At 45.7% G+C, this 22,953-nt stretch overlaps 1 protein-coding gene across 2 annotated transcripts in view; it reads right to left on the bottom strand.

Moving 5' to 3' along the window:
• pcdh1b (protocadherin 1b) overlaps positions 1 to 22,953 on the bottom strand; it is a 251,347-nt gene that overhangs the window by 210,578 nt on the left and 17,816 nt on the right. For both annotated transcript variants that reach the window (XM_080415276.1, XM_080415277.1), the window contains exon 3: positions 19,485 to 21,674. In XM_080415276.1, coding sequence (XP_080271402.1) covers positions 19,485 to 21,674 — 2,190 coding nt within the window. The remainder of the gene's footprint in view (positions 1 to 19,484; positions 21,675 to 22,953) is intronic.

The following is a 22,953-nucleotide window of genomic DNA, read 5'->3' as shown; positions in this document are numbered from 1 at the left end:
CTGCTATTTTCTTTTTTTAATTGAAAGCAAAATTCAAAGTGAAAATGGTTGTATCTGTGAGTTTGATATTGAACCGATGAAAATAATTAATAAGAGCTTGTGACTAAATAATAACTACATTGGATGCATTGGAACACAGCTTATTTTTTTCCATTTTCTGAAAAGTAAGTTTTGGACATGCAATGTTTTCACCCGACAGCGACGATATGCAAGCGATATATGTAAGTGCACGGTCTTTCCCCCTTTTGGGCGGGGGCACGGGCGGGGACTTCTTTCTTCTACAATAGAAGAGTTAGGACGTCACATTCTAATACAGCCCAAATACCCAATCTCAGCACCGGCCTCAGTGGTGCACTTCGCTAATCATTAGACTCCGAATCCATTACCACTGGGAGTCTGGGATTGACTCCCGCTTCGGAGATTTTTTTTTCAATCCTCAACTACTTTTTTTCGGCGATAAAGTATAGTTTTGGACCATGACGGAGGCGCGCCGACTCAGCAGACCTTGAGGCCGAGGAGTCGCGACCGAGCGCCTCCAGGCGCGAGTGCCCGCGACGACCGGCCAATGGTCTGCTAGTCGACTAAGCGCCGTCCGAGTCATGTACCGATAGGTACAGAATCGTAAATAATATTGGTGGGGACTGCGTTTGCCCCACTGACTGCGTTTGCCCCAACTGCCACTCAAAGTGACTACTGGCCAATCACAGTGCGTCTTTCCCGGGACCAGCTCTCAACTTCCGGTACACAAACGCAGGACACTCCCAAAGCTGGCGATATGCAAGCAGCCTCCCTCTGTGGAGGGATGGGTAGGTGAGCGGAAAGGAAGTGTGTGGGTGTGTGTGTGTGGGGGGGGGGGGGGGCAATAAAAAAAGTGGAGAACAGAGGAAGTGAGAGAGAGAGAGAGAGAGAGAGAAAGGGAGAGAAAGAGAAGGTGGAAGAACTACAGATAAAGAGAAAGAGCGAGAGATGATGAGAGAGATAAAGGGGAGGAGAGGCATGAAGGTGGAAGAGAGAGCGAGAGAGAGAGAGAGGGGGGGGTGGAAGGGGGGAGAGATGTGGCGGAAGGAAGGAAGCATGGAGAGCATAATGCCTGGGCTATTCATCACCCGGCGCGTTGAGGACCGTGACGCCCGCCCCCACGGCTTCACAAAAGAGGAAACCAAAACAAACTGGGCCTGGCACCTAATGACTTTTGATAATATGTGCAGGGAAACAGCAAGCAGGCCGTGCTCGTAAATAACAGCAGCAGCAACAACTCTCTTCAGTGGTCTCTCTACCCCCCTCTCTCTCTTTCTCCTTCCCCCTCAATTCTTTATTTATTTTTTCCGGCAGAAAGATTGTGTTATCTCCCGCAAACAGTTTGAGCAGGAGAAGGAGACGCAGCTCAAGGTGAGGAACGCGCCGGCAATATTAAATAAAGATGCCAGGAAGGGAGAGATAGATGGTGCTTTTTTGCCTAAGAGGGACAACACTGAGAAAACTAAAGAACAGCGGTGTAGGTGATGGGGTGGATTTCTCTCGCTCTCTCTTTCTCTCTCACACACACACGCGCACACACACACACACACACACACACACACACACACACAACAAGCTTCATTATCAGCTGCTAGGCGACTGTGTATACATATAGCGAAGAGGTGCTAATGTTGCAATCTCACCTGACCGAAACATTCACAGGCCAACCGGAATGGGAGAGAGGTGTAAATGAGATGCAGCACACATGCATTCTCGTGAGTGTGCGCGCGTACACACACACACACACACACACACACACACACACACACACACACACACAATGCCTGGGGCTAGAGTGCATTAACACCACGCAACAAAACATCCCACTCAATTTGTTACATAAATATAATGCGTCATAATGCCCCTCTGCCCCAACCCCCCCCTGCCACCACACACACACACACACACACACACACACACACACACACACACACACACACACACACACACACACACACACACACACACACACACACACACACACACACACACACACACACACACACACACACACACACACACACTCCCCTCCCACCACTGTCAGTCATAAAAATCCCTGGACATTGCAGGACAGAGCATGGAGGGGGCATAGGGCATCAGCCTGACGCCTGACTGTGTGTGCGTGTGCGTGTGCGTGTGTGTGTGCGTGCGTGTGTGTGTGTGTGTGCACGAGTGAGCGCATGCATGCATGGCGGTGGGATAGAGCACTCCAGCGCTGAGGCAGAAAATGGAGTGTCGGGTCAGGGTGAGCTGAGCGTGAGATTTTATTAGAGCGAGTCGCTCTAAGCTTTCAGGACACTTAACCCACTACCCCCCACCACGGCCAGAGCAAGGAAGCTCCACAGCACTGTCTCTGTGTGTGCGTGTGCGTGTGTGTGTGTGCGCGCTGCGCGCGTGTGTGTGTGTGTATGTGTGTGCTCGCACTTGTGTACTGGGGGCAGAATTCAAAGAAGAATGTGAAGCCGTAGAAAATCTCTGCATTTATGCCGATAACTCTGCAGAACACAATTTGCCACGTTGGAGGGTGGGAAGCCGGTTGGGGAGGGCGATCTGTCGCTGCATTAGCGACTCCTAAAGGTTGGTAGGGGGGCCTGTTCAGCAGGGAGCAGAACTGGGAGTCATAGCGTGTTTCTGTACGCGCATTACCCCTTCCTGGTGAAACTCCTCACAGTCAGGTGAAAAGTGGCTGGCGGCGTCACATGTATCGGAGGAGACACGTAATTGTCTATACCCTCCCCTAGATCAAATAGTAGGGGTCTGCAGTGACAGAGTCTATACACATGGGGAGGAACTGGCAGCGACTAAATTGGGAGAAAAAAATCCCAAATGGAAAAACTCTGCAGAACTTTATGCAAGTGCAGTGCAAATGCTGCCAGTCAACCATCTCCACTGTCACAGGGAAGTTGACTGCCACGGAGGACTGCTTCCTGGGGCTACCGTGTAACATTATGTAATGTACTGTGCTGCAAATCACTGGTTAAAATGAAGATGAGAAACACACGGAACAGCAGGGCATGGCAACAGTGTTCAGCAAACCTAATGTCTTCAAGTAGAGTATGCATTGCAGGTGGATTACTTTACTTATTGGGGATTTGAATCTACAGCGGAATAATGCTCCTGGATCCTCACTGTAAAAGAGACTGTGACAGAGTAGTGAGAGAGAGACTGAGTGCAAGGACATGAAGAAAGATAGAGGAGAGGGCAGAGAGAGAGAGAGAGAGAGAGAGAGAGAGAGAGAGAGAGAGAGAGAGAGACTCTGTGCGTAGTTGACCACAACTCAAGTGGACAGGGTCACTTTGCTCTCTGATGGGTGACCAGTGGAGGGTTCAAATTATGCCCTCCGGTCGTTACTGTACCAATTGCCAAGTCCACTGTGTATAAACTCACAAACTCCTCACTGGCCATCCATACATGTGTCACTTAAGAGCATGTGGATATATACATCCTGGAACCCCTCCACCACACCCCCAATAAATACATAAAAATAAGTCTAAATCTTCCCAAATTATCCAGAGGTCGTACAACATTTATCTAAACACACTGCTGGCAGTCATCATACAGAAACAACTTCTCTAGACCCCAACTTTTCTTTCAGAAAGGGAGTCAAGGAATAAGGAGAGTGAAGACAAGTGAGAGCCGGGTGAAGCAGAGGAGGAGGTATTAACAGCAGTGGCTGTTGAGTTGTAAATTCACCTCTGTTCCATCACGAGTCCTTTGTGTTCATGCCTTATCTCTGGCAACAGCCTGGCCACAGACAACACTGATGTTGTTTGCACAGGCAGCAATTTTCAAGCTGAAGGAACAGGGGAGGGAAAGAACGGAGGGGAAAAAACAGTATCTGCCAGCAGAGCGAGACGACTCCTCCCATCCAGCATCTACCTGCCAATGCGATAAAACTTCAACCCTGCCATCTTGCCTTTCACGTTCTATGTCTCTGCCAAAGAGATAGTTCTCCGTTCTGCCACTTCTGTCCCGCTTTTCTCCTTTAATGATTAACTAGATCACTGTGGGACAACACTGAGATGTGTGCGCCAACAGTCGGGCGATTGACCCGTTCTGAATCTTTATCGCCAACGCAGGACTCCTGTCCTGTTGCCACATGATGCTAATCTAAAGAGAGAGCTCACAAAAGCAGAAAGAGGATGGAGGATAAACAGCATGTAACCATAGTAGTTTTGTGTAGAGTGCTCTTTGTATCCTTGCATCGTGCTCCTGTAAAGTAAAAGATTAACCAAAGAATGACCCAATTTCTGAGAGTACATTTTGACTAATATGTATACATTTTTACACATGACCCATGATTAAACTTACACAGCAGAGTTAGGCAGGGCATCTTTGGTATCTTTCCATTACTTAAAGCAGAGAAAGAGAGTGTGTGTGTGTGTGTGTGTGTGTGTGTGTGTGTGTGTGTGTGTGTGTGTGTGTGTGTGTGTGTGTGTGTGTGTGTGTGTGTGTGTGTGTGTGAGTGAATGCGTACAGGAGAGACAAAAGAGAGAAAGGGCCTGTGTGGGTCCAAAGACAGTTGGTCTTAAAAAGTGCATCGTCGACAGGCGCGTAATCCTGCATATCTGCAGTAGATCTGCAGTTCAGGCCTCTGTGGCGGGCGCTTTATTAGCCGTTAAACAGGGTCCTCTCCTCTGGGAGCCATTTAGATTGATTGATGTGCGCATCGATTGATGAGAGTGAGATCTACTGCACTGCTAAAGGATTTTACACCTTCACACCAGTCTATAGCCACCTGTCTCTCTTCTAGGCACACACAGCAAGTCTTTTTTCTATAGTTTTTATGCAGCATTTGTCATCAATATGCACATCAGCATGGTCGCACACACACACACACGCACACACACGCACAAACACACAGAGGGGTGATTATATACATTTACCAAAAAGAGTGTTATCATTCAAGGTCTGTAGTTTGTCAGCCATCCATGTAAATTCCTCCATCATGTTATCGACACATTTCGATCAATACAATTTGTCTAAAATGTAATTTGGAATAAAGCCCTTATGAGATACAAGTTCTATGAGAGGCTGGCCTCCAGCAGTGGTACAGGCACAGGTCCCACTTCAATTTCACACCTCTCTCTCTCTATCTTTCTCTCTCTCTCTCTCTCCCTCCTGCAACTGTCAGTTCCTTCCCATCACCTGTCAGTTTGGGATGGGGACAGGGGCAGTTGCCGGGACGACTGCTGGTGACTGTACACTCCACCGAAGCGCACCTTCCGCAACGGTCGACCACGCACGTATACGCGCATGTGAACACACACCGACACACACACCGATACCAACACACACTCCGGAAGGCCTTTGCGCGCAACCTCGATTGTCAGTTAGCATCTGCTAGAATTACACTTCCATGTTCTGTCACTCTGTCACTCGCTCCTTCACGCTCCCTTCAACCCTGCTGTGACTTTGGGCTGTCGGCTTATATGGGTTGGACAGGAGGAAGTGATCCACTTTATATATATATATAAAACACACACACACACGCGCACACGCACACACACACACACACACACACACACACACACACACACACACACACACAGTACTGTATATGTTAGAGTATGTGAAGTTAAATAATAAATGACTACTGCTTACTCTCCTTTTAATCATTTGAAAGTGAGCATTTAAATCCATGTTTTGTATTCCATGCTCATCTGGTCTGGGTGCCTTTGGGTTCACACTGTGTGTGTGTGTGTGTGTATGTGTATGTGTATGTGTGTGTGTGTGTGTGTGTGTGTGTGTGTGTGTGTGTGTGTGTGTGTGTGTGTGTGTGTGTGGATGTAATTGGTAGTGAAGGAGCAGACTCAGACCAGATGTTCACTGATGGACAGACACAGCCCCTCTTCTCCTCCTCTCATCTCCTTGCATCCTCCTCCCTTCCCTCTTCCCTATTTCAACCCCTCTACTTTACTTGATGCTTCTCTACCTTCTTTGGTTTTTCCTGTCTCTCTTTACTATCTATTTTCCCTACTCCGCCATCTCCTCTCCTCTCCTCCCATCATGCCAACCCCCCTTCTTCTTCCTCGGTCAACAGAGCACAGAGTGATCGTAGATGAACAAGGAACCACAGACTGGCAGGCCATACGGAAGCATTATGGGATACGTTTGCATAAAGTGGCGAGGCTATCGCACACCTGTCACCCCGCACATAACTTCCAATGCCAAAATCTGCTAGGAAATCTCTTGCACATTTGTCTCTCGCTTTCATTATACGCACAGTTTACCTACAGTAAAATAAGAGCAAATCACTTTGAAATGTCAGGAGACATCAAAAGAGGCTTGAGCAAGTCAGGCGTACACAGAAAGTACTTGCGCACATCAATCAATCTAAATGTCTCCCAGCTAAATCTAGAGTGCTACGTTGGCTAGGGCCTTGTGGGGTTGCATATAAGTATAGAGATTATAGATTGTGCTTAAAAAAATTATGTTCGCCCTTAAGACCTGGTTAGTTAGAGAGTGAGTGAGTGAGTGAGTGAGTGAGTGAGTGAGTGAGTGAGTGAGTGAGTGAGTGAGTGTGTGTGTGTGTGTGTGAGTGCGCGCATGTGTGTTACAATGCATGTAATACACGTAATTAAAAATAGTAAATCTCCGCCTACTGTCGGCGAAGATAGGCAGTAATATCCAATTGTCTGTCCACTTGAGAATAATTTGAAAGTGTCTGTCTGCGTGCAGGCCTGTGTGTGTGTGTGTGTGTGTGTGTGTGTGTGTGTGTGTGTGTGTGTGTGTGTGTTCGTGCGTGTGTGCCTTGTGTGACCCCAAGCAGACAAGGTAGGGCTGGTAGCAGGTGGCTGGACGCAGAAGGGGAGCACACTCGTTGCCCTGGCCTAGAGCGAACACATGTTCACCCACCCACTCACCCATTCGCTCACACACACACACACACACACACACACACATACAGTATGCACGCACGCACGCACACACACACACACACACACACACACACGCATGCGTGTGTGCGCGCACACACACACACACACACACACACACACACACACCAACAGCCTGTGTGGCAGCAGGTTATGTCTGGCGGTGCTTGGTACGGCTTAAGAAGGATGTATGGAGCTGGGAGAGTTTGTGTGTTTATGGCTTGCTCAGACAAGTGAGAATCACATTTGTTTATGCATTTAGCCGCCTTATGGTAACGCGATGCAAAAACCTGTCAACAAACTATGTGTGTATGTGTGCAATGGCTTAGCAAGAAAACGAGTCCCAGGTTGCGCGCTCTCTCTCTCTCTCTCTTTTTCTTCCCTTCCTCCACACATCGCCTTTAGTCAGAACTACATTTTTTTCCCCCCTCTGCATGTCCCACTCCTGCATTTACAGTAGCTTCAATCGTTTTGTTCCTGCATGGGTTTGTGTGTTATGGGGCGTGGGGGGTTATGGGGGGGTGGGTGGAGCGCTCTGTCCCCTCAGGCAGGATTCCATTCCACTTCACTTCCATCGACGGAGCAGGTGGCAAAACAACACAGTGTCGCTCAGAGACGTCATTCACTCCCTCTCTCTCTACAGGAAAATGTACACACATATGTGTACACACACACACACATACACACAGAAACAGATTCAGTCTTTTGTATTGAGAATTCTCGGTACTCAACATAATTTCCAGCACCACACACTCACTGCTACTGTGCCTGAGGGGGAGACACTGGGGGAGGGAGAAGGAGAGAGAGAGAGAGAGAGAGAGAGAGGAGGGAAGAGGTGGTTGAAAAGCGGACTACTGTGCAGTCCTCTGCACAGATTGTGCGTCATCATGTTCCCTAGCCTAGAAGAAGTGATGGGAGCCTGGCTCTGTCAGTGCTGACCCCACACCAACCTGGGCCCCTGGCACGCACAGCAAGCCATTTACTGCTACAGTCTCCGTGTGTTACACACTCCTTTTGGAGGTGGCTGGTCGCAGGTGCAGCAAGCGAAAGCCGTTTGTTTTACATTAGCTAAACAAAAACTGGCTTTTATTAACATCTAACATCACACCTGCTGTAATCACCAACGCTAATGTAGAAGATGCAGGCGATGTTCTGAAAAAACTCATCTTGAGCATGTATGTGTGTGTGTGTGTGTGTGTGTGTGTGTGTGTGTGTGTGTGTGTGTGTGTGTGTGTGTGTGTGTGTGTGTGTGTGTGTGTGTGTGTGTGTGTGCGTGTGTGTGTGTGTGTGTGTGTCTGGATGATGCAACGCTAGCCAAGTTGTGCATGGTGAGAATGGACTATGTCATATTCCATGCCATGTTGTTGTGTGTTGAAGGGGGAATTGTTCTGTTGCCTGTTAGTGTGCTTGTGCGTGCATGCACGCTTGCATGTGTGCGTCTGTGTGCATCTTCTTATGTGTCTGTGCGTGCGCGCCGTGTGTGTTTGCGTGCATTGTACAGTACAGTATGTGTGTCTACCTTCATGCATTATGTGATTGAGAGGGAGAGAGGAATAGAAACAAGAGAGAAAGTGAATGCATAACAGCAGGGGGAGGATGGATGATTTGGGAAAAGAGCGAGAGGGAGAGAGGGAGAGAGAAAAAGACAGGAATAGCAACAGAAAGAGAAACCGAGCGAGCGAGACAGTATGTGAGAGAGAGAGAGAGAGAGAGAGAGAGAGAGAGAGAGAGAGAGAGAGAGAGAGAGAGAGAGAGAAAGATAAGCAGTGGGACAAGAAGAGTTACTGCCTCTCTCTCTCCGTCTCTCTCTCCCTCCTCCCCGACCGGTTAAGGCAGATGGCCGCCCACCTAGAGCCAGGTTCTGTTTGAGGCTTCTTTTCGTTAAAGGAGAGTTTTAAGTTGTCACTGTCGCCAAGTGCTTGCTCATGCGGGAGTTGTTGTGTCTCTGTAAATGAAAGAGAATGATCTTGACATGCACTATATGTTAAGTGTCAAGAGTTTTTTTTTTTGTGATCTGGTGCAATATGAATAAAGTTTACTTGACTGCCTCAGCTTTTTCCCCTTCCTCTCCTGGTCTGGGGTAGGGGGATGGATTATCAGAGAAATGGGGGGAATAGTCATCTCCAATTGGAACTGAATGTTAGTTTCATGTCCAAAACGGGGAAAAGAAGAAAAAAATGGAGCTGGACAAAAATGGAAAAAACACAGTTAGGTCATAGCACAGAGAGGGAGAGAGACAGAGTCACAGACAGAGAGTGTGCAATTTACTATTCAGAACAAGTGGGCGAGATGTTGAACCGCGCGCACGCACACACACACACACACACACACACACACACACACACACACACACACCCCCCCAATGTCTATCAAGACTAGCCGTGAGTGGCACCGAGTTCAAAGTGAGTACTCAACAATCTCCTAGTGCATGGCCATAGTGATTAAGGCTCATTAGGATTCCAGTGTGACAGCCAGTCAAAGTGAGGTCCCAGACCTGTTTTTGGTGTTCTACACACCATGTGATCTTTCCCCACTCCCTCTGTCAACCGCCAACCTCCTAACACAAGCTAACATTTTGCTCAGAGAGACAAAGTCGCTGGAATGTAAAAAACGCTGCAGTGAAACAGCAGCCTACCAGGACTGATGTTCCGTTGACCTGGAAGATTTGTGCATTAACCACTTAAGCCCTTTATACTTTATCACACGCCAAATTCCATTCCATCTACACATTTTTTAGAAGATGGACACAGGGTTAAAGTGGTTAATGTTATTAACAGATATGTGCCTATAATGAGAAATTCCATTAAAAAAATACTCAATAGCAGATCTACAAACGTGAGCTTGTAGATCAGCTATTTTCACTGGTGTCTGTCCCGGGGAGACATCACATTTCTCTTTTGGGTCTCGAGCTAAAAGGTTTGAGGGAAGCACTGCAGTAGACGACGGGTAGAATTAATTTCTTATACATTTATGCTGCAATGAGGATCTCCACCCTGGAACACTTCCCAGTTTGGAGATAGTGGCCCTGAATCAACACAGATCGCTCTACTCCACCGTGACACTTTATCTTATTTAGACTAATGCCTCTGACCTTTCCACTAACGGAGTGTTTGCTAAGGAGGTTAAAGGTGGAATGGGGCCCTCAGTGAGGGACAAAGCTCTTCTCACGGGCAGACAGGGATGCCTATTGTCTCTCTGTTCACCTGTCTGTCTGACATTCTGTCCGTCTGTCTGCCACATAGACAGTTACACCCCCAGGGCAGAGACACACTGACACACGTGCAAGGCATAATAATGTGTGTGTGTAGATAGGGATTTAAATGGATACGTGCACACATATGCACGCACACGCGCACACACACACACACACACACACACACACACACGGCTGGCGTGATTATCTTCTGCTGAGTGATGCGTGGGCTCAGGAATCTGTTTATTATTAAAAAAAAAAGAAAAAGAAAAAAAGAAATCCTACTCGAGGGAAGAGCTGAAGGGCTCCATTGTACGTTTCTGTGACAAGACAGCCATTCCCTTTTCCCTCTGTCACTGATTCCATCCCTCCTCTGTCTCTGACATATACATGTCCTAGCCAGCCCTGACATTCATCCAGCGCCGCGGAAAGAACAACAAAGTCAAAAGTCTGAATTCCTTCCGCGTTCATAATAAAGACCCCAGTTTTCCTCATGACCTCAGAAAGCTCCATCTCTGTAAGTGTTAAGTGTTCTTAAAACCGAAAGGCCACCGCTCGATGTTAGCTACAGCAAAAGGGTTTGACCTGCCATTAATGCATCACTTTTCAGGAATGACTCACAAGGTGTGAGAAGGGCTTTTCTTTTCAGTGTCTAGGTCGAGGACACGCAGGTGTGAGACATGTGGCCGCTGACAGGCGCACTCCAACCGATGTAGGGCTCAACGCTGTGATCTTCTGCTTAAGGGAGGATCTTTGAAACCGGTAGACCATCATGTCACACATAAAAAACTAGCTGTGAGGAGCCCTGGATTAGTACAAACTAAACACTTTCATATCTGTTGGGATTGTAAGCGAGGAGGAGTGATCAAGTTTCAAGGGTGTTTATTGTGAAATTGCAGGCAGTTAAGCTCTCATGTTGGAGCGTCTACAAGAAGGTGACACTTACTTGACAACCAGAAATGAGAGAGCGAGCCTCACTCCCCATGGAAGAAGACCATATGGCTCTACAGTCGACATGACGACAGTCTATGCCCTAGTTTTTTCAGTGGTGGAAAAAGTACTCAAATTCTTTACTTAAGTAAAAGTACCAATACTGCAATATAGAAATACTCTGTTACAAGTAAAAGTCCAGAATTAAAAATGTACTTGAGTAAAAGTACAAACGTATTGGCATCAAAATGTACTTAAAGTACCAAAAGTAAAAGTACTAAAATATTTGAAAATAGCCGATCTGCAAGCTCACAACGCGTCGTGATGCGACGCGTTGTGAGCTTGTAGATCGGCGATTTTCAAATAGCTTAGGTATAAAATAGGGCTAAAGTGGTTAATGTATGTTTTATAATGTAATAATTTATATCTGAACTGTAACTAGTAAATACTTTTCAAATAATTGTAGTGGAGTAAAAGTACAATATTTGCCTCTGAGATGTAGTGGAGTAGAAGTAAAAGTATTGGAGATTGGAAATACTCAAGTACAAATACCTCAAAAGTGTACTTAAGTACAGTACTTAAGTAAATGTACTTGGATACTTTACACCACTGAGTTCTTTGGACGATAATTCTACAGCGGCATTGTAAAGTCAAACACGCCACTGTTAATCAGAACCATGTTCAGAGTTTAGACAGCTCCCCCTGTTCAGAGAGACACAGCTGTAGTCATCTGTCTATCAATATCTGTAGAATAAGGCCCCTCTCTCTCCCCCTTCTCCATACTCTGTGATTGGCTTTGATGGAGTGATCTCGACTAATCAAATGGATGGAGTGGTCAGTGGCGATATATACCGGCACCAAAATAGTAGGACCCTGGGTCCTCACTGATTGCAGGGGAATATTTGCCTGGCAGAAGTAGCATGGCAGATAACTAACCCCCCACCCGACACACACACACACACACACACACACACACACACACACACACACACACACACACACACACACACACACACACACACACACACACACACACACACACACACACACACACACACACACACACACACACACACAGCTGAAAGATGTAATTTTCTGTGGAATGCAGACAAAAAGGATGCTGGCAGTCTGCGCCTTTGCTCACAGGTGTGGAGAGACAGCATCGGTTGCGGGTAATGATTCTCATCTCATCACTGTATCACCCAAATTAAAATAGAACCGCTAGGGGTTCTCATCTTTCACTTTCCACATCCAATTTTATGCGGTCTCAGTTACATACACTGTCCCTCTTTTCATCATTGCCCCCCAAGGCCCACTTGGGGTTTTCCTTCAAGAAATGGACACGCTCAACAGCTTGTTCCCAGAAGATGGTACTCCTCTCTTCTATCGGACACGTATTTTCATGTTACTTAACTTCTGTCCTCATTCAACCTCTCCTTATCTCCTTTAAGGAGATATGGACATAGTGTTGGACCTAGTGTTCTCTAGAGTCTGCTCCCCCTCTAACTTCTGTTACTGGTCTCTGACCAACATTTTTTTAACATCTCTTTCTCTACTCTCCCATCTAAACCTATCCAAGCTCAATATCACAACTCAACCTGACGTCTCCCTATTCTCTCACGCAAAAATGACCGATCAAATGACCTCTCCCATTTTCATTTACTCATCTCTGCCTTCTCCCTCTCATTACCCACTGCCAAGTCCTCTTTCTATTGCGCTTTTAGTCCTCTACCGCTAACCCAAGGAAGCTCTTCTCCTCCTTAAGCTTTCGCACCTGCTTTGATAAGATTGATAATAACAGAAGCTCTTTGTCCCTTTTTCACGCTAACCAAATGTCTGACTAATTTAATGCTAACCCTAACATATCATGCCAGTCTTCTCTCTCTCCTCTATCTCCAGATGAGATCCTGAAACTGCGGTCATCCACCAGACGACCACCTGTCCTCCCCTCCTGGATCTTCCAGACCATTGCCCCTGACCTACTTCCATTCATTACCACCATCATCAACACATCTACAACCTCAGGCTGCATCCCATCTGCCTTCAAGTCAGCCAGAGTTACTCAAGAGCTCCTCAAGAAACAGAACTGACAACTCTGATGTCAAGAATTACAGCGCAGTATCAATCCTGTGTCAATCCAGTATCAAACGTGTTGATTTTATCCAGCTCCTTCTCCATCTGTCACATAACCTTTTGGATCACACCCAGTCAGGATTCAAACATGGCCACACACTTCTTGCCATATCACACAAGCACTCCACCTCCCACTCCCTTTATGACCTTGGTATCACTGGGACAGCATTAAAGTGGTTCCTGGTAGGTCAGACCTACCAGGTTTCAAGGAAGGTTTTGCTTTAATCCCCTTTTTTCATTTACAACAGATGCATTGGCTTTGTCGTCTGCTTACATGCTCTCCTATCACTGTTACGCTTATGACACTCAACTGTTATTCTCCTTCCCTCCCTCTGCCACACAGGTTGAATAGTGCATCACTGCATGCTTGGCTGACATCTAACAGTGGATGTCTTCCAATCCACAACCAGAAGCTCAAAGCAAACAAGTCTGAGCTTCTTTTCTTCCCTGGAAAGTCTTGCCCCCTGCAGGACATTTACATTTACATCAACTTAGTGGCTCCTGTTCTATGTGGAAAAATCCTGGGAGTGGTCCTGGACAGTTGGCTGTCCTTCAATGCAGCGATTGGTTACCCAATGCATGAGTAATTGATTACTGATTGATTACATGATCAATTACTCAATCAGGTAGGTTTGAACTGTACAACATCTGGAGGGTCCGACTCTTTCTCAACAGGAGTCTGCCCAGCTCCTTATCCAAGCCTCCGTCATCTCCAAGCAACTATTGCAACATCCCCACATTTCACATCTCCACCCTTCTGCACGCCCATCACTGGCTTCTGGCTACTTCCAGCATACAATTAAAAACAACCTTCCATCATTTACCGATACACCCTTTCATCCACCACTACACACAAGATCAGAACACAGGATGTATGTCCCTCCCTTCCCTACAACAAAATGGCCAAATATATATTCATTTGGGGGTCCTTGACCTGAAAAGGTTTGAGAACCACTATGCAGATACTATGCAGTGTTGGTTACTGGTTCACATACGTATACTGTATGCTATGCATGTTAATTGGATAGACATGGGCCCTAATGTTTGCTAACTCATAAATGCTAATCCTCACTGCCCGGGGTCAATGTCTGTCTGTCTGTCTTTCTACGTATCTATCCATCATGTTGTTTGGACAGATCTTCATTATTTTCTTTGCTATTTACCCTCAATTACCCAGTTGTTTGTTGATTCATGCCACTTAGCCTACTCCGATCTTGCACTTTGTAAGTTGCTTTGGTTAAGAGCTTCTGCTAAATGCCTAAATTGTAAGTTGTAAAAGGGAGAGATAAACCCCATTAGCAGAGATGTGGTTGCATAAGATGAGCTGCCTTTTGATTCCAATTAGTCCAGTAATGCCACTGACAACTGTGTATGAATTATGCATACGTTCTGTGGTTTTTGTGTGTGACCAAGTCTCTTTCTTCTCGCCCTGCTTAAGTGCTTGACTGGACACACCCAGAAACCTATGGGTGTGTCCAGTCACAATGCTGTAGGAGTGCGAGAACTTACGTCATGCAGGCTCGCTGTTTGAGCAGGTGAGTGTTTATGAAAAGGGAGTGTCGCTAGCTGAGGCTGGCTAACAGAGAGCACATAAGATAACGATGGTGTATTCAGGTCAACACAGACAGTCTCATCATATCATCTGCTAATCAAACTCATTTGCATAATGAACCCAGAGAAGAGAGAGGCAGAGACAGTGTGAATGACAGGGCAAGACAGAGTCTGATGGAAAGGTGAGGCAAGCAAACACTGAGCAGGAAGCCAAGAGACAAACGAGTGAGACGAGGACGTCAGTGCGTTTTGCCTAAACAAACACTGCAGCTGAGTGCATAGCTGAACCCAGCGCATATATATAAAAATACACACGCCCCCACACAGACACACAACACAGTTAGCATTGAAATGCATGGTCGGCCACACACACAACCGCAGACCCTCACTGGTTCAAGGCTGCAGTGCCTTCCTTGAGTACAGACATGCGTGCGTTTTTATTCATTTTATTCCTTAGTCTTAGCTTTTACTTAAGTTTTTTTTACCTAATAAAGTAGATTTTCTTTTGTTGTTTTCTCCTTCACTCTATGTCTTTGGGTACTTAGAAAAGCGCTGTATACATTTCAGATATCTCTCTCACACACACACATGCTTGTATTACTATACTAGTGATGACAACATTTTAGGACAGCAATTTTATTAATGGAATTTTAACCATTTTTGATCCCAACACTAAAGCCGATCTACTAGCTCACAACGCGTCTCAGCATGACACGTTATGAGCTTGTAGATCTACTATAGTCTGTCCACAGCACTGGCACATGACGGAACAAAGTATAAATCAGGCATAACTCCAACCCTAACTCCTAAACCTCACCTCTAAGTGCTTAATCCTAATTGGAAGCTTTTCATATTTGTCAGACTAACTCCCCAAATCTTTTTTTAAACCATAAAACAACCTTTTTTTTCTGAGTACCAGGAAAATGGTCATCACTATCTATTTCTCAAATGCTACTATACTTGTGGGGACATTATGGTCCTAACAAGTATAATAATACAAGTATGTACACACACACACACACACACACACTCTTTCTTCTTTCAAAAGGCAGAGTGCTGAGGGGGAATCACAAACACTAGAGGTACAGTATTCTGCTGCTCCCCTCTCTGCCTGTCGGCAGAGATGATTGGGAATTTGGTGGGGTTGGATGGGAGATGAGGTGATGTGAGTTTATATCGCTGTGCGGCTCTGATGAGATGCAACACTTTGAAGGTCTTCTGCGGGTATGGCCAGCACAACAAAGACCTAACACCCCAACAGTCTCTCAATCACGTTCGCCCTCTCTCCCTCTCCTCACATATTCTCTGTCATACATTGCTCTTTCTGTGACCCTGTGTGCCCCCACCACCTCGATCCCCACCGCCCAACCTTATGCTCATCTCTGTATCTCTCCACCTGCACCGCTTGGAGCCGTGAGTCAGCGCACACACACACACACACACACACACACACACACAGGTCAGTTCATCTCCATGGAGACGGAGCAAGCTGCAGGCTGAGTTGGTCAGTGCTTCGGCAGACTGGACGCAGGAGGATTTTTAATGTGATATTTTAGTGTTTTTGTTGCCGTTTTCATGTGGTTGTGTCTGCTAGTCCTGAGTGCAAGAATCTGGGAGAAGGGGAGAGTTGAAAAAACATGGTGTTGGTGTTTAAATTTTTCATGGTATTTGATCAAGACGATCGATTTTTTACATTGGCCATTTTAGCAATTTAAGGTTTAATCTAGCACTGCACTCACTCCACCGTCTCGCCAGAAAAGATATCCTGCTAAAATGCAATGTTTATTCTACCACTGCCCTCATTTCAAGGCAATCTGGTTAAGTGCAGAAACTAAAATGTTGAATAAAAACATGAATTGTAAGTTGGCATTCAGCAGACGTGTCAGCCAAACTTAATGAATGTGGATCATTTAATACACCCTCTACCTCGCTCTCCTCCTTGTCCTAGTCACCTCCTCTACCATCCACTCCCAACATATGACACTCCTGGCTTCAGTGCCTGCTCCCAGCCTGCCCCCCCCCCCCCCCGCTCCCCCTTTGTTTTGGCATCATTTGTTTTTTCTATCTTGTTCTATCTGTTATGGTAGCTGTCAGGACTTGTCGAAGGAACCAGGCGGTTGGAATGTGACAATGTTTTCTTCCTCCGTTGTCTGACATGAAACAACATCCCAGTCGCTCACAAAGCCAGATGTCACCAAGTCACACAGGCTTGCCCGCAGGCAGGAGAGGTGGTGTGATTGAGTTCCATTTGGGGTAAATTTTTTTAAAAAAAAGTATGATTTGCCTGAGCCCAGGTGTATGGATGTTGAAACATTCCTCAAAGTATAATGCATGTTATTTGTATTACATTTTTTAAACCAGGGCTATATTTCAGTAGTTGTTACCGTACCAATATGCTGATGGGTCAGGGTACAAATTTCGTCATTCTCTTTTGAGTGTTCAGTTTTACATACTGGAATCACCACTCCATGCAGCCGTCAATACCATCAGGCTAAAGCAGATGAAGTATAAATATTAAAATACATGAATGCAATGGCACGGCATATTTAGGAAAATGCGGCCCAAAGTGATGTATCCTTAAACACACTGAAGAAAAGCTGTTACATCAAGCAGGGTTTTGGCATTTTTGTGGCTGACTCGGTTATTGTAGATCTATTATTTCGGGTGGTGGGGGTCTATAAGAAAGCATTGAAATAACAAGGTTTGCTATGCACAAACTAAAGTAGACAGCTTTCAAGCTTTTAAGTGTTGTTAGTAACAAGTAGATGATAAACTGAACCCTGTTTTTGGTTGTGGTTAGTCATCAGTTGTGCCATTTTAGTTGTGGTGAGTTCGTTTTAGTGTTAATATGGCGAGTTAGAAGTTAATAGAGACAGGATGATAATGAAAATGGAATACTGTACCTCAAGTGTTCGCCTCCTATTTGAAGACTTTATACTTCCCATTTGACCAATCCCAATGCCCACTGCCCATTGAATTCACAAAGAGTGATTTTAACATTGTAAACAACATTTTTATTGAAGTAAAATTGTCTTTCACTATAAAAATGAACATTTCTTTCCCAGTACATAAACTTGCAAATATGGATCAAACACAAATCAGAACAGAAGTATAAGGCAGTATGCTGTCAAAAGAAATTGGGATTGGGTCACTGCAGCTTTAAATCCAGTTGAACTAACAGATGGAACATCACCCACACAGTCAGTGAAGCATAGCAACTCGAGAGCATTCTAAATGACCTTTGGTCATTAAGCATACTGTAGCGGGCTTCAACAAGCTAAATATTAACCATATAGAGGCCATGTGGTATAATAGTTCAATGCGGAATGTTGGAAGACAGTGAGTTTTGCTGCGTGCCAGATTAAACGCACACTAAATAAACTGTGACAACATTAGCAGGTTCAAATGAAGTATGATAAAGATGAAATCTTGTGTCTCGCTCTCGTACATATTTTGATGTTGAACAAGGTAGCCCATTTCTATTCAGAACCCATGATGCACTGAATATATAAAGCACATAGGAAAGATGTTGTGATAGAACAAACAAACATGATGGGAAAACTAAATGCAACACAACAGCAAAACAAAATAATGTTATTCACATATTTACACCTTGCATATCACTGTATCTCGCATATGATTGTCTCATAAATCACAAACATGTCAAACAAAAAGACAACAGAGCAATTCTTTTTTTTGGGACATTCTACACACTGGGGTTGTAGAATGCAATCAACCTCGCTCGCTCGTCTTTTCTAGAGGCTCTCGCTACACAGTGCATGTGACATCATTCACAGCTCGCCAGGGGCTTGAGTCCATAACTCATAAATTTGCAATTCCGTGGTACCGACATGGAAAGCTCATTATGAGCACACCCTTGACGACCCCCATGTATGTACATTAAATACAGCAAGGCACTCTGTGTATAAGCGAAACGGGGGACTCTGGAATTACCTGCCATTAATCTGTGCAAACAATTGACTTAAGCTCTGGCAAATGAAGACAGCATAATTAAGTCATTTTTCAACCGACCTGTCGGTATTGAGGAGGGGTGTTTAGAAACTGCCGACACAGATTGGGCTTTTTCTTTATCTTTTTTTTTCTTTTTAATTTAGTTTTCTCTTTTCTTCTCCCTCCACTCTTTGGCTATCTAAGCTGAAATTAAGTTAAATTGTTTTGAACTCAGTGAAAACACTCCAAAGTGCCATTCAGCCAGTCTTTTCCCAGCCAAAGGTAGCCAAGATACAATAATTACGTCTGAGGAATTCACATTTGTTCTTTGTCACACTCAAACAAAAGTTCTTAGGAGGCAGATAAATCCCAAGTCAGCTCTACACTTCACAACCAGGCTTAATAAAGATGTGAGAATGTAAACTCAACCAAGAAAAAGTGTCCTTTTTTTCTTTCATAAAAATGAAAAAAACATAACTTCCTTCATTCAACCCAGTCTCAAAAAGGTTAAACATAAATAAAATAAAACAGAAATTTGTGCACACCCTTCATGTGATTTTGCGGTAAGTCCATTATAAAATGTAAAAAGAAATTAAAAAAGGAAATATCAACAAAGTGGAAAAATTAAAATGGAGAAAGGCCAACCTGTGGTTGTGAATGGTGACACCATTGGTGATGTGCTGTGTCACATAACCCCCGTAAAAAGAAAAAGGAATCAGTGCAGCTTTGGTACATCTGGTGTAACAATCAGTCTCTGGTGATTACCACACCCTGTTGGTCCACATGATGTTCCTGTCGTACCCTGCAGTGTTTACAAAGTAGTCGCCTACCTGTTTGGTGCTGCTGTATTTCGGCGGGTTGGCCTTGTAGCTGTAATCCGAATATTGGTCTGAGCCTGTCGAGTTGTTGTCGCCGGTGCCCACAAAGGTGTTGGTGGCGGGCAGTTCCTGCACAGCTTGGTGCTTCTTGGAGGCGGAGGGGGACTGAGGCTGCAGCTGTATGGAGGGCAGGGGGGAGTTCGAACGATAGTGTCTGCCGAGGTCAGGGCTTCCTGGGGGGTAATTCAGGGGGAGGTGGATTCGGGGGCTGTCATTGACATTGTCATTGATGAGGTTGAACTTTAGGCCTTTCTGCAGGCTGGCCTCTTCATCCTCCTCCTCCAGAGGCTTGGCAGGTTTGGGAGCTTTACCCTTCTTGCTCTTCTTCCCCTTGCCATTTTTGGGCCCTTGTTTGGGCGCATACAAGTCTTTGCTCTCCTTTTTCCCAGCCTGGTAACCACTCTTGGTATCTTTTTGCAGGCGATGTCGGATGACCACGACAACTACGATGACCATGATGACCCCTGCGATACCCGCTAGGCTGCCGTAGAGGATGTTGCTACGCTGGGCTAGGGCGTAGTTGGGGTCACCAGCAATGTCCCTGTCCAAGGGGGTGTAGAGGCTGTGGCCCACCAGGGACTCAATTGCCGTGACGTTGCCGATTGTGTCATTGACAAAGATGTGGACCAGGGCAGTGGTGTGGCGAGGTGGTTTGCCTTTATCAGTGACCTTCACCACCAGGCGGTGAAGGCCGTTGTGCTTGCGGGTGAATTCCTGAGCCAGCGTAATTTCCCCACTGCTGGGTGAGATGTGGAACAAATCGTAAGGGTTGCCACCGGTAATGCTGTAGACCAGCTCAGCGTTGGGGCCTGAGTCTATGTCCTCTGCCTCCACCACCTCCACCTGGGTTTCAGGGGCAGCGACAGGTGTCAGGAATTTGTAGGTGGAATTGGACGGCTTGGTGACGTATGGGGCATTGTCGTTCTCATCCAGAACATTGATGGTTACAGCCACGTAGGAGGACCTGGGCGGATCCCCGGAGTCCACGGCCCTGAGGCGGAAGGTGTAGGTGCTCTCCTTCTCCCGGTCAAAGGAGATGCTAGAGAGGATGGTGCCGGTACCATTCTGGATAACAAATTTGCCATTGTCTGGTTCAACAAAAAGCCGAACCCGGGCATTCTCGCCTTTATCAGCATCTGTGACGGTAACCACACCAACAGGGTTGAGTGGAACCATGTTCTCAATGACAGAAAAGCTATAGCCACTCAACATGAATTTCGGATCGTTGTCATTCCGGTCCAAAACATTGATCACCACTGTGGCGGTGCCCGTCTTACTGGGAACTCCCTTGTCAGCAGCGGCCACATGGAACTCATAGCGCTCCGTTTCTTCACGATCCAGGAGGTTCTTCACGCGCACTTCTCCGGAGTTAGAGTCAATCTCGAAAAGCTTTGTGGCCGAGAGTTCAACGATGCTGTACAAAAGTTCTGCATTGGTGCCGCTGTCTGCATCACTGGCCACAACATCCAGGACCTTATCGCCTGGTTGGTTTCCCTCTGCAAAGTCCACCTCCAGCATATTTGGAGAAAAGCTAGGCGTGTTGTCGTTCATGTCAGTGACTTGGACTTTCAGAGAGTTGGTGCTGGACAGAGCTGGGTTGCCAGAATCTACAGCGACGATCTCAATCCGGTAATCCTTCACCCTCTCATAATCCAGCAGGGTGGTGGTCTGCAGGAAGTACTTCCGCTTGCGGTCGTTTGCCGATGGGCTGGCAGGCCGCAGCTCAAATGGGACATCGCGAGCCACAACACATGTGACTACTGCATTCTCCCCCTCGTCACGATCTGAGACCTGCACCAGCGCCACTGGCGTGCCAATGGGCATGTCCTCAGATATGTTGGCCACGCCGTCCTGGTGTGTAACTAAGCCAATGCCACGGATCTCGATGGCTGGCGCATTGTCATTCTGGTCCCTGACATTGATAGTCACTAGAACCTTGGAGCTCCTCGAGGTAGGGCCACGGTCCTTGGCAACAACAAAGAATTTGAGGAAGCTTTCATCTTCACGGTCCACCAAGCCCTTGACGTAGATGATGCCTGTTGAGCGATCAATGCGGAGCAGCCTCTGGACGGTTTCAGAGGCCTGGTGCAAGCTGTAGTCAATCTCTCCATTGTTGCCGGTGTCTGCATCATTGGCTCTTACCTGCAAGTACAGAACAATTGTATGTTTAGTTTTATTTTACACACAGGGAAACATGTTTCTGGATATGAAAAACAAAAACATTTGTATATTCTAAATGTGTTTTCACCTTGCCATCGATATTTTAGACCGATCTACAAGCTCTCAACTTGTCAAGATGCAACACATTATGAGCTTGTAGATCTTTTTTTAGGGTTCAAGTGGTTAACAGGTAATGTAATAACTAAATGAATATGTAATTATAATAAAATTGTTATTCATGTTCACTATATTTCAAAAACACTTATGTTACTAAAACGTGCAATATTTTTCATGTGCAAGTTCTTGCTATGTGTGACACGCAATACATCTAAATGCACACACCCACACAAACATGCGATTGTCAAATGGGTCATAGGTAGCCTATCTAATGGGCAGATGAGTGAGTGTTAATGTTCCTTTAATTATCTAAAGCACTTGATCCTCTAAAGCCCATTAGGAAGAAGCAGAAGTGACAGACATTTGCTTTTTACTAACAATACAAATTATTGAGGCAGTTCAGCCATCAGGAAGCGCTTATAGAGTACAGAAGTCCTTACGTCACTCGCCCATCCCCTGGTTCGTAAAGTAATTTCGCTATGGAGAATAACATTGGGTCATCTTAGAATTGTCTCATAAGAATTGTGGTCCAAAAATAAACAAACTGTCTCGGCGATATTGTCAGGGAGGTGGCTCTGTATCGTTTATGATAGTCAGTCACTCATATTTGAAACTGTAAAATATGTAACTAATTCGTCAGAAGTAACATTAGCGTTTTCTCACTGTCAGTTGATGGTTTATATCCATAAGAGTAAAACCGCCAGGGTCATTTGTTTATTTTTGGAACACAGTTCTTATTTGACGCAATATTAAACACGTCTATGGGAATTCAGAACGGGGGGGAAAAACCGCGACCCAGGTAGGATGTGTAAATTACGTCAGACTTCGGTGCTCTATAGTCATCTCTGTATCATCATGTCTTTTCATGCTGTGATATTATAAGTTTCCAAATTCCTACACATTTGTCAGAGTTTTAACTCAGCACAATTTCCATATATCTTTGGGATAAATATGTGTTAGTGGGTATCAATAGGGTGGTCAGTCACCCGTGAGAGAATCGGGAGTAGAGGCACTGCTCCTTTACGTGGAAAGGAGCCAGCTAAAGTGGTTCGAGAATTTAGTAGGGACGCTTTCTGGGCATCTCTCTAGGAAAGTCCCGGGCACGTCCCGCTGGGAGGAGGCCACGGCAGACTAAGGACCATAC

The sequence above is a fragment of the Gymnoscopelus braueri genome (genome assembly GCF_963280865.1).
Source record: "Gymnoscopelus braueri genome assembly, chromosome: 20".
NCBI classification, from domain to species: domain Eukaryota; kingdom Metazoa; phylum Chordata; class Actinopteri; order Myctophiformes; family Myctophidae; genus Gymnoscopelus; species Gymnoscopelus braueri.
This window is presented reverse-complemented; position numbering and strand designations above follow the sequence as displayed.